This window comes from Aspergillus vadensis (assembly GCF_003184925.1).
Source record: "Aspergillus vadensis CBS 113365 unplaced genomic scaffold BO88scaffold_3, whole genome shotgun sequence".
NCBI classification, from domain to species: domain Eukaryota; kingdom Fungi; phylum Ascomycota; class Eurotiomycetes; order Eurotiales; family Aspergillaceae; genus Aspergillus; species Aspergillus vadensis.
This window is the reverse complement of record NW_020292041.1, coordinates 1,697,499-1,713,803: the sequence shown is the minus strand read 5'-3', so window position 1 is coordinate 1,713,803 and position 16,305 is coordinate 1,697,499. Positions and strand designations below refer to the sequence as shown.

The window sequence follows — 16,305 nt, the reverse complement described above, 5'->3', positions numbered from 1 at the left end:
TGCATGCACTCATGTCTCAGCATCCACCGCTCTTGTCCTGCAAAGAGTGACTGACAGCATCGAACATTCCGCATGGTCTCATATCATATAGCCGCGTTGCTCCCTCTATGGACGCCTCCAGCGTCATCATTCCCACCGGGCTGGACTTAGTCGAAGTCCTCATTTGCGGCCTCGAAGACATCTCCTTCGTCTGGGCCTTGTCGTCCCTTTCTCATTTTGTCCACGTCGATATAGGAATCATTGGGCACTGGGTTGCCGTTCCTATCCAACGTTGTTTCAAACATCTCCTCCGGGGTCCAGTTTGCACTGGGATCCTTGGCTTTGGAGGAGGTACTGGGCGCAACCTTCTCCTTGGCAGCTTCCGCAAGGCGCGAGACGGGATTCGAACCTGTTGAGGACATGGTGGTGGCTGTATGCTTTCTGTAGAAACCATTAGTTATCAATCCGGCTAAGTCTGCTGGCCATCTCCACGGCAATCGAGTACAACTGCACCCGCAACCAAGGAAAAACAGCGAGCGTACCAGATGTAGTACAGTTGCCTGGGTAGACTTTGATGTGATGGTTACAATCAGATCAACGTATCATGAAACCAACGACAGAAGCGAACTGGGGCACGGGCCCGGCATGATATATGGTCCAAAGGTGGCGTTAATGATGAGATGATGACGATGGGACTATCCGCATGATGGACTTTACTCACAGGCGGCTGTTGCTCCCAGCCGCACCTTCGTTGGTCTCGAAGCGTTGTGATTGCGTGGTTTTGGCTGGGTGAAGTCATTATGAAGTTTAACCGGTTCGCATTGGTTGAGCCTTCGTAAAAGCAGGGCAGGATCCATGGTCGCTTGCATTATGGTTGCGTTGTCTTCGATTGTTGTTCTATGGGGTCCATGGTACATTAGTTGGTCTCACTAAGATGCATATCAACTTATGATGACTTGATGGAATGTTTGTATAGCCGATCACTCCAATGTACCCGCCCGGGGTTAGATTCGACCCCACAACCTGGGGTAAGCCCCGACACACCACTGCACACTTGCTACCACACCCATTCCGATGGTGGCTGGCATGCTGGTTTTATTGACGCAATAAATGCCTCTTAATTCAACGACATCAAACAATCAATCTCAACCAACTATGGCCAAGGCCAGATTTACCTGGGCATCCGTCCATAAAGGCTAAGCATATTGTGCCGATATGTGACTTGCGTGGAAGCCCGTCTTCTCATCAGCCAATGCACTCCACCGACTAATCAATCCTTCAGATCTGCATGATTATACTCTCAGCCGTTATTAATCTTAGGCTGGGCTTTCTCGCTATTAGTGGGGTATTTGTAATTGGGAACAATAGGTCGATTGAGACGGCAGTTGCTGACATGCCTGGAGGCTACGGACAGAGCGTGAGACTTCATCATAGTTGTATGACCTTCCTCACATCAAACCCGCTGTGTGCTTTCGGATCAGTCCAAGGCAGCACATACCCCTGTTGATTGCTCATAACTCTTACCCCCTTCTCCATGAAATCAGTAGTGTAATGGGTATGCCCAAATACCCAGACTTTCACTCCACCAGGAATCTTCGAAAGAATATCAGTCCCAAAGGCAACACTCCAAGGACTCTGAGCATGTTTGGGACTAGAGGTCCCCTGAAGCGAAGGCGCATGGTGCGTCACAACAAGGATAGACCGTTGCCTACTGCGCTTCCCCGCTGATTCATTCTCCTGTTGTATCGAATGTATCTCCTTCATCAACCAGGAATAATCAGAATCATGGCGTGCATTATGGTCATCAACTGACCAGTCTGCAATCCTTTGGAAATCTTTGACTTTCGACTGAACAATATCGGCCGATTCCTGGGGTACCTTTGACCAAAGCGTACAACCAAGGATACTAACATTAGAACTTGGGACATCGTATCGTTTCTGATGGAGGACGATCAGCCGTCCATTGAGTGCAGGATCCTCTTCAAGTCGTTTTGCTTTTTCTATGCTCGTTTCAAACGCCTCATTATAAAACTCATGATTCCCGAGTACGAGAAACACTAATTTGAACCGATCAGTCAGTCTCTGTAGGAAGTTGCGGTAATCTTCATAGTCCGTTAAGCGTCCGATATCGCCCGCGAGGATAAGATGCTCTGCGCAAGCGGGTATCTCGTAAGATGAGTATTGTTGGTTGACCTCAAGATGGAGGTCAGAAAGAATCTGGAATGATACAGGGGATTGGTTCAACGAAGACCATACTTTCCGAAGCATTGTGTTGATCCAATACGCATAAGCGGTTGGAGCTGAGAGAAGGCGGAACTACTCAAAAAGGAAATTCCACAGGACAAACAATATATCACGTGATTACCAACAGCTACTGCAGTAGTATGTGCTAGGGCAACAATTTCCCCAAATCCTGGAGTTGACATTCGGTCACAGTAGTGGATAAAGTTTGAAGAAGAATGACTCTGTGTGGGATGAAAATTGGTGAATAGTGACAAGTGGGACTCTGCGCATATAGAATGAAGAGCGAAATAGAAGCTAAAGACATTCCGTTGATTTTCTTCTCCCTTCGAGACATCAATCCAGTATACAAGTAATAGTATCGTCCTAATATACTGTTATCGGGAATATTTCAGAGCCTAGTATCTTTGTCAGTGATCTAGAAAGGGAGTTCTCTATGTACGCATGGACGGCAAGTCTCCCAAAAGCTGAGCTGTATTTCTAAAGAATATCTGACAGCCTTTTCTGACATACGGCGTAGTAGAGCAATTAAGTCCCCATCCATGTTTTACAAAGCCTTTCTAGTCATATGTATCGAGAATTAATGTTTGTTTAATAGGATATACCACAATACCAGGTACTTCTTGCCGCGGGTATTGATGATTCAGCTTTTCTGAAAACATCTTTTCTTATGGTTGGGACAAATAAATTCTCTCAGAAAAGCGTAATGATACTATAGATAGTCATACTAAATGAAACAAGAGCAGGTCACTAGGATCACTGAGATTCGTCCATCACGTGAAGTAGAAATCATTCTTCTATGGTATATTCGTGTTCTAAGATTTCGGGGGTGAGGAATCCCTCCTTGTAGCCCAACCAGAAAGTGCCAGGGTTTCCAAATTGATCATAGAACGTAATTCGACCCTCCCAATTCCTAGAGGCCGGCCATGTTCCACGAGCCCAAATAGCCAAAACGGTGACACACAGGGCGTTGCTTTTTTGGTTTATGGTGACCTCAGCCGTATGAGAATCGATCCCCACTGTTCGCGTTTCTTTTGGTCCCATCGGCCAATAGTAGAAGATACTGAAGTAACCATAGTCAAAATAAGCGGTTGCATATTTCAGGGCGGGGTCAACCGTGCCCAGATTATAGCCTTGAAGGTCTGCTTTTCGGAGTTCGTACTTCTTGGTGGTCAGATAAAAGTTCCGTTGTACCCAAACGCCGCTCTGGTCTGGAAACGCTTGGTGTACATCATCCTCCTGCTGCTCAAAGTTGAGATCGTCCACATTGTATGTAATCGGGTTCGTACCCACGAGAGTGACTTTGGAATCAAAGGTTCCACCCCCGGTGTGGTCAATCGTACCATCGGACTGAATGATGCTAGCGCCGATTCTCTTGTCTTCGATCTTCGTCGTCGTAACCCAGTAACGCTTCTTTTGAGGACCCCCAGCCGCAAGAGATAGGTCAGGCTGGATGGCCGTTTTAGTAGATGGCAACCCGTGTTCGAATTCGTTTTCTGTGACTGAATAATTCCACGATCCTGATATTTCCGTGGGAGGGTCGTCATAGTCGATAAGTTTGATTGTCTCGAGCTCGGAATCATTCGGTTCATAGGCATTGTTTGTGTCTGGATCAACCACACTGATAACAACAATCACAGGAACCTGCATGTTGCCATTGGCGTAGAGAGCATCACTCGTGGCGTTGGGTGTAGTGGCCTGGACTTCGAACGAGGAAACCTCCCAGGAGACGGATGTAGAACCCATGATGGGATAGTAGATGAATGATAACTGAGGTGAATGGTGTGAGTAGATAATATCTCTGGACAGACAGAGGAATGTGCTTCTCACGGGTTATTATAGATTTCCTAAGCGAATAAAGCAATAGGTGATGCCCGCCATCCTGGTTGTACAACCTGTAGAGAAGACCATTGTTCCGATATCAGCTCTGAATCACACAGGCTCTTCACCTTTCATAAGCGTTAGAGGGCAGATTAATCTAATGTAACATTAATATAACAACCACCATTCTAGTATTGTCTAGACTCACTCCTCAACCCCTCCAATGTGTAATAGCTAGATTAAGTACTACTTAGTATCCAATCATCCTCTTTGGATCCATCTCGGAATATGTTCCCGAGCTGAAATTCAGCTGGCAAACCCGAACAATGTGAGCAACCCTTAGTACTAGTAGTCTTCTTCGCAGTCTCAGCTCTCCACTAATCTAACATGGTTTCGGAGAGTCCGACAGACATGTAATGATACTGTAATGCATCTGGGAGTTTGAGGTCTTAGCATGTACGATGTCGAAAAAGTTGTATGTTATGTTGCCACCTTTAATATGAGATGCGTGATTTGAAAGAGACCTACTTGACGTGCTAGATCAACATGAGGTGGCAAGTACACCTCGCAGACGGATGAACGCTCATCATGATGTTCCACCAGTAAGACATGCATGTGTAGTGTAGAGACCTGCTTTAGCGGCTTTGAGGTGACGAAGACAGCATCGATCAATGTATCAATAGCCCAGTCATTGTGCTCCTCCTCCTCTTTGCTGGCAGGGTGGGAAGATGTAGGCATATACCAGCATGTATGTATATATAGGGAGCTGTTCACTGCTCTTGAATCTAGTCTGAGTGTCATGCTCATTCCCTGATCTCGTTCACAATTCTCCCATCATCAAAAACTCAATTCTGTTAACTCAAAAGACAGTACATTATGTCGTCCAACCCTAGTGACCTCTACTCCCAGGGTTTCAATTTTCGAAGTTTTCTACAGAAAGGAGTTGATCCTCGTACTGGACAATACACCGTCAGCATTCAACTCTTTGATGCGCCATCGGAGACTCGTAACTGTCCGTCACTCAAACTATCTTTGAGCTACAATCCCCTCAACACCAAAGATATCGGTTTGGGCACTGGCTGGTCTTTTAATCTACCCTCGTACGACCATCGCCAAGGCAAGACTCTGTTGCTCTCGACGGGTGAAAACTTCCAAGCCACTGAGACGACCAGTGCCTTTTTCATCCAGGACCAGAAGCTCAAGAGCTTCCAGGCCAAGAGAACGGGATCATCGGCAGGATCTACTTATGAGGTGGCCTACAAATCAGGCCAGGTAGAGATTCTCTCTGGTTTCAACAACACTTACAACCAATCGGTTCCAATCACCATCTACGGCGCCAACGGTCGTGCACTCAGTCTGGAGTGGACCCGCAACGGTGAACAGCCACGACTGAGTAAGATCCAAGACGGAGATGATGTTCTGCTGGAAGTACAGTATTCCGATGCGCAGGTAACCATCACCAAGGCGCCTGGAACTACCGCGGCCAGCACCTTCACGCTTATCCGGCGTAATGCGCAATTAACCCAGCTCGAACTGCCGCTGGACGACGACACGCCCCCGTGGCAGTTCTCGTACAACTCCCTCAGCAACGGATTTGTGTGTGTCTCACAGGTAACAGGCCCCACTGGTTTGGTTGAAGAGGTCAATTACAAGCAAGATGGTCACCAGCTGCCCTCTGGAGCGCCTTTTACGAGAATTCCATACGTGGTGTCTCATGTGGCGCGTCCAGGCCGTCAGCAGCCAGCCATAAAGACAACCTACAGTTACTCCTCATACAATTTCCTGGGCTATGGAGGAGGGCGGCAGTGGAGCGCTACCGGCGATAACTTGTACCAGGTGCCTGCGGAATACCAGTACACATCCACGGCGCAGCTTGAGGGTGGAGCAACCACAACCTATACTTACAACAAGTTCCACTTGACCACCAAGATCGAGGAACAACTGAACACGAAAAAATCTACCCAGGACATCACATATCATGCCACTCCAAATACAGCGTTTGACCATCAGCCTGCGCAATACTTGTTACCCAAAACGGTTGCAATCACCTATGCGGACACAACTGCCTCCAGTCGGACAGAAACAACAACAACCGAATTTGACGAATGGGGCAATCCTACTACGGAGATCAAAACGGATGGCTTGATTACCACTCGCACATACTACGCCGCAGATGGAGAGGCAGATTGCCCGGCTGACCCCCATGGGTTCCAACGATACTTGTAAACGGAAACAGTGACTCCGGCGGAGACATCCTTTGCTGCACCGACCAGAACGGAGAAATTCGGTTATTCGGAGCTCCCTACTTCAAGTAATGCGACAGTACAGACATTTGTTCTGCAATCATCGCGCATCACTCTTGAGGGGGACACATCGCTGACCACTGCCGAGTATACGTATATCAACCAGCCAGACTCACGCGATCATGGACGCGTCCAAGAACAAAAGACATGGTTATCTTCGAAAGACAACGCCACAACCCAGACATATGCCTACGAGTATCTCAGTAGCGGTGAATTGAAAAAGACACTCAATACGGCCGGCTTTGACGGCGTTTCGGCCAAATTTGAGACCGTCCATTCCCTGTCGTCTGGGAAGGTTACAGGACAGACGGATGATGCTGGTATCCAGGATGTCTTCCAATATGATGCATTGGGCAGATTGGTCAAAGCCGCAACAGCAATTGATACCGACCAGGAAGCAGTCCGCTACAACAGTTACTCCATCCCTGACGACGGCAGTAGTGGCATGGTGCTGTCAGTCACGGATGCTAAAGGTGTCCAGACACAATACATTTCCGACGGCCTGGAGAGAATCTGCCAAGTGAAGAGACAAGATGATAATGGCTTGTGGGATGCGTCTACCAACACATACTCCGGCACTTTTCGCTTACTGCAGGAGCGCAACTATAATGCTCTGGGCCAACATGTTGAACAAACTGACATTGACTGGCTGCGTACCACAGATAGCGATCCAACGGAACTACGAACAACCAAGGAACTGCAGTATGACGAATGGGGTCAGGTCCTGAAGACTGTAAGCAAAAGCACAGGTGTCACGACAATTTCAGCAACGGATCCTATCAGCCTGAGTCAAACAGAAGGAATCGAGGGCGAAGGCCAAAGTGTCACGCAGCTCAACCTGTCCGGCGTGCCTACTCAAATCCGCCTTCTGGGCAAAAATGGAACCGAGTACAGCAAGCTCACGTACAGCTATGACGGCCTCGGGCGACTAGTGGAAGAAGAAGATGCCTTGGGTCGCAAGACAAAATACCAATCTGACTCGTTTGACCGAGTCACTAAGACCACATGGGTGAGCGGCCGGGAAGTCAACGTCCAGTATGCCACCCAAAGCGCGGCAGCTCTCCCGACCTCACTCCAAGTCAACGACACAAACCTTGGCGGGCAGTCCTTCGATGGATTGGACCGATTGACGCAGCGAACAGTCGGTGGGCGCAGTCTGAAACAATCCTACCAGGGCAGCACCCCAGAGCCAACTCAGATCGCCACGGACAAGGGCGACTTCAAACTCACATACGAGCCGGGTTTGCGCCAATCGCTCTCGACAATCAGTAGCCAGGACAGAAATGAGACATACAAGTACGACTCAAAGACGGGGGTTGCATTGCGGCTCAAAGGCTCATCTAGCACCGCGGATCGTCAGTACTACCCGTCAGGCCTACTGAAAAGTGAAGCGCTCGACCTCAGCGAAGGTGCCGCATCCTTTTCTACTCAATCGACATACTCAATGGCCGGGAAGTTGCAAGGATATACCGACGTTCACGGAAAGGAATACCAGAACACATATGATAGTGCAGGCCGCCTGAGTTCCTTGGCTGTAGGATCCCTCACCGTCTCTTATTCATACGACAGCGCCAACCGTCTGTCCGGCACTACAGTTCAAGACCAAGAGCATGACTCCAGCTTGACCACAAACCTTGTCTACGATGACTTCGGTCGAGAGATTGAGCGCACAGTGTTGCAAGGGGAGAATCAGGTGTCTAGACTGACTCAATCCTTTGGCGAGACAAGTCTTATCACCACGCGGCAAGTAGAAGATAATGGGAACATTGTCCGAAACGAATCATTTGCCTACGACGAGCACAACCGTTTGGTCAAGTACACATGCGAGGGAAGCGAGCTTCCGAAAGATGAAAAGGGACATGAGATACAATCCCAAGAATTCACCTTCGATAACCTCGACAATATAACGTCTGTCACAACAGGATTTCAAGATGGAACTCAAAACACGGCAACCTACTCATACAGCCAGAGTGATCCAACCCAGCTCAGCCAGATCACAAACAGCAATCCCGATTTCACACCTCAAACCACCCTGGCATATGATGCTAATGGATGTCTCATCCAAGATGAGCAAGGCCGTAACTTGGAATACGACAGCGGCGGTCGCCTGAAGTCAGTCAGAGATAGCAGTGGCAGCCTTCTCAGTCAATACAACTATGACGCAGCTGGTAAACTGATCTCCCAGTCAATCCCTGACCAGCCAGATACCCAGCTATTCTACCGACAAGACAAACTCATCAGTGTCAAGTCCGGAGACCGCCAAGTGAGCTATATATCCGCTGGCAATGAATACCTGGGACAAAGTACCCAGAACGGCGATCCTACGGAGATTCAGCTCTGGGGATCCGATGCGAACGGCTCTGTGCTCAACTGGTTCAACCCAGCACAGCCAGATCAAATCCACCAACAGCAGTACACGCCGTACGGCTTCAGCGCCCCCGATTCCGCCTCCTCCATAGGCTTTAACGGCCAGTGGCGTGATCCAGTCACCGGATGGTACCACCTGGGTAACGGATACCGCGTCTATAACCCCGTCTTGATGCGCTACCATGTGCCCGACCCCGGCAGCCCATTCGGCACAGGTGAAGTCAACGGCTACGCTTACTGCCTGGGCGACCCCATCAACCGCATCGACCCAAGCGGGCAGTGGAGCTTCTTCGGGCTCTTCGATTTTAGCTGGGCAGATCTAGTGTCTACCGTAATCGGCGTGGTAGTGAGCGTCGCAGTCGGCGTCCTCACAGCCGGAGCAAGTGTGGCCATCGAGGTCGGCGTGGGAATCGCAGCCGGAGTAGCAACGAGTGCCGGAGTCGGAATAGGAACAGATCTAGTCGAAGGGCGAATGCCAACATGGAAATCCGTTGGAATCGACGCGCTCTCCGGCTTGGTCGGTGGTGTGCTCGGGGAGGCTGGTGGCCGGTTTTTAGCTTCTGGACTCAAATTCGCCACCAACTTCAAGAGCTTCATCGGACGAGCTGGCTCATACACAGTCAATGAGGTTGCAAAGACGGGATTCGAGACTTTCAAGGAAGCTGTCAAGGGGGCTGTGGAAGGTGAAATTGCCGGTCAGCTTAGCTACGGCTTATACGGCGATGCACTCTCCAGCGCGTTGGAAGGAGAAGACTCCTCATCATCGTCCCAGCAGGTTTCAAGTTCATCACCGGTAACTAGGTTACCGTCATCGTCTCAACCCTCTCAGAAGGGCCAGGTAGTCGCGGTCAGAGAGGCGTCGTTGGCTAGAGATCCCATCAGACTTTCTCTGCGGGATGGTCAATCGACCGTTTCTTCTAATCGGGACCGCGCATTCGGTAAGGATGCCGGAAAGTCCATTCCTGGCATCTTGAATCGCCAGCTCAAGTGCACGTTCGGGCCTCTTGGAGCTTCGCAGGGAAAGCGGCAAGCGACGGGAAGTGGTGCACTTGAGTCTTTGGAGAAGAAAAGAAGATCGTGTGCGTCGGTGAGGAGTCAGATTCGGGCTCAGGGTGTTTGATTGAGTAGTTTATATGAGTTCCTGCTGTGAAGAAGAAGTTTGATGCATGAAAGATGGATTAGCATCGAATGGGCTTTCTGTTGTCCGTCTCTCCCCATTTCTTCTCTCTGCCCTGCCAGTGTAAGCAAATATCAAAACAGCAATGTCATTCTAGTCTATCTAGCAACTATATACTATCACAATCTGAGATATTCCTCCATAATTAGTAAGTGCGGCTGTAGTCAGTCTATTGGTGCCGTGAACAGAAACATGACGGTCTATGGTGCGCGAAAACAATGAAATGCTAGAGATAATGGATAATCAAAGTGTGCAAGGGAGTGTGTAAGGGAGTTAGAAAAACCGAAATAATAATAACCACAAGAGTATAAGAGAGGAAGAAAGGAAAGGAAATAAGAGAGTAATAGGGTGAAAGAGTGTGTGGGTAATCAGGAAAAGGAGATGTAGGGAGACATGAGGCAGACAGAAGAGATAGATGCCTCCATTCCCTTATTTGACGATCTCAAACCGCCGGGAAGGGCTGTAGGTCTTGTGGAGGAATCCGGTGCAGCATGTGTACCACTACCACCGGTGGGTTAGGCCCGTTCGGATTGTGTGGGTCATCAAGACAGATTCTCCAGTGCATGAACAAGGAAGTCCCCAGCTGGATGCTCCAGTACACCCGGAACAGATACTCGTGACCGCCCTGTTGACCAGACTTGAAATTCATCACCGAGTCACGAGCAGGATCAACGATCCTATGCAAGGCAAGGCGGTGTGCTAGAATCACGTGTTAGTCACATAGACAGACTTCAAAAAGGGAGTCAGGACAGAGGAATTACTAACTTTGTGCTTGCCGTAGGCTACAAACACTCACGTATTGCTCTGGCGCAGTGACCAAGAACCGCATACGGACCGAGAACCCCCCCTGCATTCCAGTGAGGCCCTTCAAAGAACACGCAGATTAGCGGAAGTTTCCTGACGAAGCAATTGTTTCTTTTGTTTTTTTGATATTGGGGGGGGGGGGGGGGCGTTGCGGAAGTCTAGACAACTTACTGGTCGGATAACTACAAAAGCATCGGATTGTTCTCGCAGCTCATTTCCAACCCGTGCAACAGAAGGGACTACCAATTGGATGGTGGTGTTGCTTTGGAAGCTCTGTACTCCATGCAACCTGGCCGCACACAGTGCCGCACCGCGTGAAACTGCCCGCACACTGCCAGAGAAGTCAGAATCATGCAGTTCATTGATCACTAGAAGTCTCGAGTGAAGACAGCTTACCTGTGTTGCAGTTCCCCCAGCAACTTGGGTCCGGAATTCGGGTAAGCGCGTGCAAGATCCTGTTCGACCTCACGGCGTAAGTATGCCGACTTGCCCAGCCCACCTGCCAGGATCACCTTCGTAATTCTGGCATTTAATGGGGCGGTGATTCGTGCATGTATCTGCCGAAGTATGGCTTGCACAACCGGCCTGAAGGCAAGGACCAGGGCATTGTGGTCGAAACGATACTCTACTTTGCGGTTTCCCTGCAGCTCAATCCGAATTGCGTGCACCTCAGTCCCGGTCCTGCCTGAGAATAAGTCTTTCACAGAGCTGATACACTGCCGAGCCTGAGCAGCGCTTACCCACTGTCTGGAGTCGTGAGGTAGGTCCGGGTGGGCAGTCCGAAGTTGCTTCACCAGTTCCAAGTCCACATCAAATCCACCACATCGAATGCCTGAGACGGATTAGCTACCCATATACAGGCCTCCGCCTTCCGCAAATCGGTGGTACGTACTTGTAGGATCTCCCAGGAGTTGGAAGGTGAAAGGACGATCTCCATTGTTGCCATTTACTTGTAAAACGGCAGTGTCCTAATCGAGTGTCAGCTGGATGGTACCTTAAATGACTTTGACCAAGATAAGCCTTACGATTGTGGAGCCGCCGCAGTCGCACACAAGAAGTATGTCACCATCCTAGTTATCCGACCTTGTTAATTCCAAACGCACCCAGAGGATTCTTGCTGGCTGCTGCTGCTCACCTGCATGTCATTTCCGTTCCTGTACTCATCAGCAGCCCATACAGCCGCAGCTACAGCTTCAGAGGCATAGGTAATGCGATGGTTGTTCCCAAACCATCCAACGTTCTCAACTGCCGACCGAAATTCCAGACGGCCGCGGTCTGACCAGCAATCTGGTTCGGTGAAACACCAGTGGATTTGTGGTCCACGCTCTCTGAGGTCCATCCACAGCCTGTCCCGCAAGTCTCGAAGAAAGTCACTGATGATTTTTCCGGTGCCAATGTCGTTTAGTTCCACTGTGCCGCCGAGGAGGTCTCTCAGATTATGGCGTTGTGTGGCCACGTCTGGGGACCCATCCAGCATGAGTTTTACCCAAACATACGGCTCTCTGCCGCGGGATGCCGCGGCACTCCTCCCCCACATGATCTGACCATTGCTGTTGTATTTGAAGATCGAAAGGATTATACCGTCATTAGCGCCATGAGTAGCCCATGTCGTCAGGACGCCCAGGGTAGTCAGGATTGTAAGGACTGTAAAGTATGTTTACGTTAGCGAGAAGCAGAGAGAGAGAGAGAGGGGGGGGAAATAGAAAATAAGGCAGAGGCAGAGAGGCAGAGAGACAGATAAAACAGAAAAACAGAAAGATAAAAAAACAGAGAAACAAAGAGAAAGAGAGACAGCAAGACAGAGAGACAAAGAGACAAAAAAAAGGGATTTAAAAAGGGATAGGAGGGAACAAGGAACTTGCCCGTTTTATACGCCCCAAAGTCCACGGAAATGAAGTACTGGTTCGGTTCAATGGTGGATAGAGGCGGGGGACAAAGTGTTTGAAGATTTGTGAGATGATGCTAATGAAAAAAAAAATAAGAAAATGCATTCAAGACCAGCTGAATACATATACAATGGAGATTGATGATGATATTGGTATGAGATTGAGAAAATGAAAAGGGAAGTGCGTCCAGTTGGCTCTATTTATGTTTATTGATATGCCACTCAGAGTTACTACTACTCCTACTACAATTAGATTACAATGTATGATGCTATCTTTGAACTGCACCAGAATGGCGTTCAGTTCGCACGTTCATCTCATGACCTGGCCGTGTCTCTCTCTGTCACGCTCACACACATACGGGCCCCTCCCCCTGTCTTAACTGGTCTACCAGTCAATTGCATGGCATCCAAGAAGGTTTGTTGCGGCTGAAACCCTCACACGGGCTAGATTTGCGGATGGGTTGATGCCTCACATCACACAAAGAGCCGGGTAGCCCTAAGGGCCAATGAGCAGCCAGGGAACTAACTGACTGAATGGATGAACGGATGAATGAATCTATGAATAAAGAAATAGACTTTTGTCATCTGTCCCCCCGTTTACCTTGCCCGATTTTCCTCTCTCTCTCTCTCTCTCTCTCTCTCTCAATTCCCATCATCTTCCTCCGTATCCACACTCTCTCCCAACTCTGCGACACCTCCTCTCAACATCTCCTGAATAGACTCCAAACCAAAATTACCGATTCTATTTTGGCCCTTTCGTCACGCTACTCATCGTCATTATGACCAGCCCCCAGAACCAACATAAGCGGCTCAAGCGCACTTGGTCGGATTTTGAAGAAGAATCTAAGTTGGCCATGGAGAAGGAAGCTATGCTAGACGCGGAGGAGGGATCTATACCGGACATATGGAACGAAGGGGGTCCGGCTTTGTTACCCACTGCAAAGTACCTCTGTCAGAGACAGGAGTATAATGAGATGATTGAACATTATTGGTCCATGGCCTTTATGGCTGGACCGCACATGAGGTCTTCACCAGCAGATTTCCAAAAGGGATTCATTAAGATTGAAATGGAGGTTCACAGTTGGGCTTGGCGCTTTGGTGAAGAAGATTCGATGCTTCATCTCTCCAGTGATGACAAACAGGCCATTATCGCCAGCCTAGATGGATTCTGTGTCCAAGAGGACTGGGACAAGATTCGTTCCTCTCTTCCTCCTGCCGCTCGCTCTGTGTTTGGAAAAGTTTTGCTAGAGACCATGCTCAATCAGTTCATATACAAAAAGTTTGCCACCTCCCCCTTTTGGTTTATGGATGCCAAGGTGGATGCAACGGACCAGCCCGGGGATGCCAACTTCATTAAGAGACTTGACTTTATATACCAGGGGTTCAAGAAAAGTATGTCCTTCTCAAGTCCGCATTCCTCCTCTTTCCCTCGTCACGAGATTATTTGAATTTACTAACACTTAGACTTAACATAGTGTTGCCCACGAACGCAGCATGGTGGAAGTCAACCCTCGTGAGCATCAGCACTGTACAAGACCTCGTCCTGGGTGCTCCCGAACACACAGCACTCAGTCGAACCATGCATGGACGTCGCAAAGAACTCGTAAAGTCCTATGTGGACGAGCTGTGGGGGTGCCGACTGTTTCGACTCCTTCTCAAAGAATCGCTGAGCGAGTCGCTCCAGACATTCCGCGATGACAGACTCCACATGATTCTAGAGTTTGCGGCCCAAGAGTTTATTGCTGGTCAAGCTGGTGTCTTTGGCAATTTAGTGGTTGAGCGACTGCCTGAGCTTGCCAAATTTGATCACCATTCGGACACTATGGTAACCCATCATTTCCATGCTGGCTCTGAGTCCCACCATGGTGCTCAGGTTCTTCTCGTGGTAAGACCCCGCTACAGCTACCGTGATACGATTGTGGGTATAAATTGGGTACCGGTACCTCCGATCCAACTCATACAGGCGGAGGTTCTGACGGCGCCAATGGCGCCAGAGCAACACGCTCAATGGGCAGCCGCTGCTGGCGATGATGACGCTACCCAGAATGAGAGAATCGACAATGAGGGGGTGGACAATGAGAGAAACGAACGAGATGGAGAAGGCGAAGGCGAAAGGGAAGGAGAAGGGGGAAAGGAAAGAGAAGACGATGATGACAATGACAACGAAGGTGAGGATGATAACAGTGACGATGAAGATTTTGAGGATGACGAATGAGCGATATGGGGATTGGAGAGGAGGGGCTTTCCTGTTTTGTATCATTTCGGTTTTCTTCACTTTGTTTTTGTCTCGTGAGATTCAACTTTATTGTTCCTTCATTTGTCAGTCGCTATATACTATCATCAAATAGATACTAATATCAATTTCGGGCTTACCTATTATACCTTGTGCACCGGTAGCTCATAGCTTTCCCGTAGAATACATACATCCCCGATATAGTCAGTATTTCACGCCATATTAAAAGCAAGTGGTGATACTGGTTTATACTAACTTATACATCAGTAACTGTCCCCAAATAGTCTCCATCCCCTGGGTTCACTAATTGAATTTGTTACAGTCCGGTCGAGCCTCTGTTCGTATTATCAGGTGGTTACTATACATACATACGTTCCATGACGAGAATACAGGCACAACTCTATTAGTGCCACTGCTTATATATATGAATATATAAAGTTAGTAGTAGAAACATCCTAAATCTCTGCACAAAGTTCCCATAGTACCATTCAGGGCTGGAAAACCATAAACCTGAATTATAGTCTACAGCAATATCATTTTCCTTCTACGACTAGAGGTATATCCTGTCACTTCTTCTCTAAGATAATGTGACAATAGCTGTGGGATTCAGAACAAGTAGTACTAATGCTAATTATAGATGTGAGTAGGGCTTACTATTTTTGGATTATCTTCTTGGGTTCAGCCAGGATGATTACCGCTACAGTAACCCCGGCCATCTGTTTCACCCCCTTTCGGGGTCAGTGAATGTCTAGACATATTGTAGTTCATGGTAATAAGTAGTAGAGGTCATCATCATCAACATCACTATAACTATTCTTCATTCTATACAAACAAATACTTGTACATATATGCTTTATTTTCCACTGTCTTACGTACCTACTATCTTGGACAACTGTAAATCTCCAAACTAAGTAAATAATCCCCAAATTATCCCTTCCTAGTATGCAGTTCAAATTCAATTTTCGTCACAATACCCAACTAAGTAAGTACCACCTTCAGCTACTACTACTACTTATAGTATTTACATAACTTAGTTACTTACCCGCGCATGCCAAGCAAGCAAGCACCTCACCAACCCAACCTAACCCATCAACCCATCAACCATACCCTCTACCAGTACACATAAATATGCAAACCCAACAGCACATAACCCCAAGAACCACCGTACCGACACCTAAACCACCTCACCTCAAGATTTAACCCAAGTTAATCCACCGCAATGCATTAACCTTATCAATAATTCGTCCAAATTTAAACTCCCCGTTAATTCCGATGGCCAGCGGGCTGGGTTGGTTGGTTCAATCCAATCCAATCCGAAGGGGGTAATGATTGCCTGCTGAGGTGTTTGTCAGTCAGTTGCCTACCCTGTTGTTGTCCACATGGCCCATGTGGCATACATACGTACATACATACATACATAATGTATGTGAGTGCGGGTTGGGCGACGTGCATAATACCCTACTACTTACTTACTAACTACTAATTTACTAGTAGA

The 16,305-nt window shown here is 48.4% G+C and overlaps 5 protein-coding genes across 5 annotated transcripts; 2 read left to right on the top strand and 3 right to left on the bottom strand.

Annotated features, from left to right (window-relative positions):
- Positions 1-8: 8 nt before the first annotated feature.
- BO88DRAFT_441540 (uncharacterized protein) lies at positions 9-2,247 on the bottom strand (the record flags this gene model as incomplete). The annotated part of the gene is made up of 7 exons (XM_025709888.1): positions 9-388; positions 472-486; positions 595-725; positions 1,000-1,025; positions 1,046-1,060; positions 1,423-1,796; positions 1,899-2,247. The coding sequence occupies 7 exons, from the start codon at positions 2,245-2,247 to the stop codon at positions 147-149; spliced, it is 1,152 nt and encodes a 383-aa protein (XP_025566871.1). The 3' UTR covers positions 9-146.
- A 762-nt stretch (positions 2,248-3,009) lies between these two features.
- BO88DRAFT_450437 (uncharacterized protein) lies at positions 3,010-3,966 on the bottom strand (the record flags this gene model as incomplete). Its single annotated transcript, XM_025710565.1, has 1 exon — positions 3,010-3,966. One exon carries the CDS (start codon positions 3,964-3,966, stop codon positions 3,010-3,012), a length of 957 nt encoding a protein of 318 aa, XP_025566870.1.
- Positions 3,967-4,917: 951 nt separating this feature from the next.
- BO88DRAFT_473889 (RHS repeat domain-containing protein) lies at positions 4,918-10,081 on the top strand (the record flags this gene model as incomplete). Its single annotated transcript, XM_025711786.1, has 2 exons — positions 4,918-6,263; positions 6,315-10,081. The coding sequence occupies 2 exons, from the start codon at positions 4,918-4,920 to the stop codon at positions 9,829-9,831; spliced, it is 4,863 nt and encodes a 1,620-aa protein (XP_025566869.1). The 3' UTR covers positions 9,832-10,081.
- Positions 10,082-10,330: 249 nt separating this feature from the next.
- On the bottom strand, positions 10,331-12,229 carry BO88DRAFT_450435 (Hsp70 family protein; the record flags this gene model as incomplete). Its single annotated transcript, XM_025710564.1, has 7 exons — positions 10,331-10,587; positions 10,654-10,753; positions 10,864-11,023; positions 11,089-11,524; positions 11,585-11,660; positions 11,718-11,762; positions 11,828-12,229. 7 exons carry the CDS (start codon positions 12,227-12,229, stop codon positions 10,331-10,333), a joined length of 1,476 nt encoding a protein of 491 aa, XP_025566868.1.
- A 956-nt stretch (positions 12,230-13,185) lies between these two features.
- On the top strand, positions 13,186-14,946 carry BO88DRAFT_432836 (uncharacterized protein). Its single transcript, XM_025709388.1, has 2 exons — positions 13,186-13,969; positions 14,053-14,946. Exons 1-2 carry the CDS (start codon positions 13,357-13,359, stop codon positions 14,790-14,792), a joined length of 1,353 nt encoding a protein of 450 aa, XP_025566867.1. The 5' UTR covers positions 13,186-13,356; the 3' UTR covers positions 14,793-14,946.
- The last annotated feature ends 1,359 nt before the right edge of the window (positions 14,947-16,305 follow it).

Excerpts from the sequence above, each read along its gene's own strand:
- BO88DRAFT_432836 (XM_025709388.1), top strand. The coding sequence starts at position 13,357 with ATGACCAGCCCCCAGAACCAACATAAGCGGCTCAAGCGCACTTGGTCG. Across the intron at positions 13,970-14,052 it reads ATACCAGGGGTTCAAGAAAA|TGTTGCCCACGAACGCAGCA; the intron begins GTATGTCCTTCT and ends GACTTAACATAG.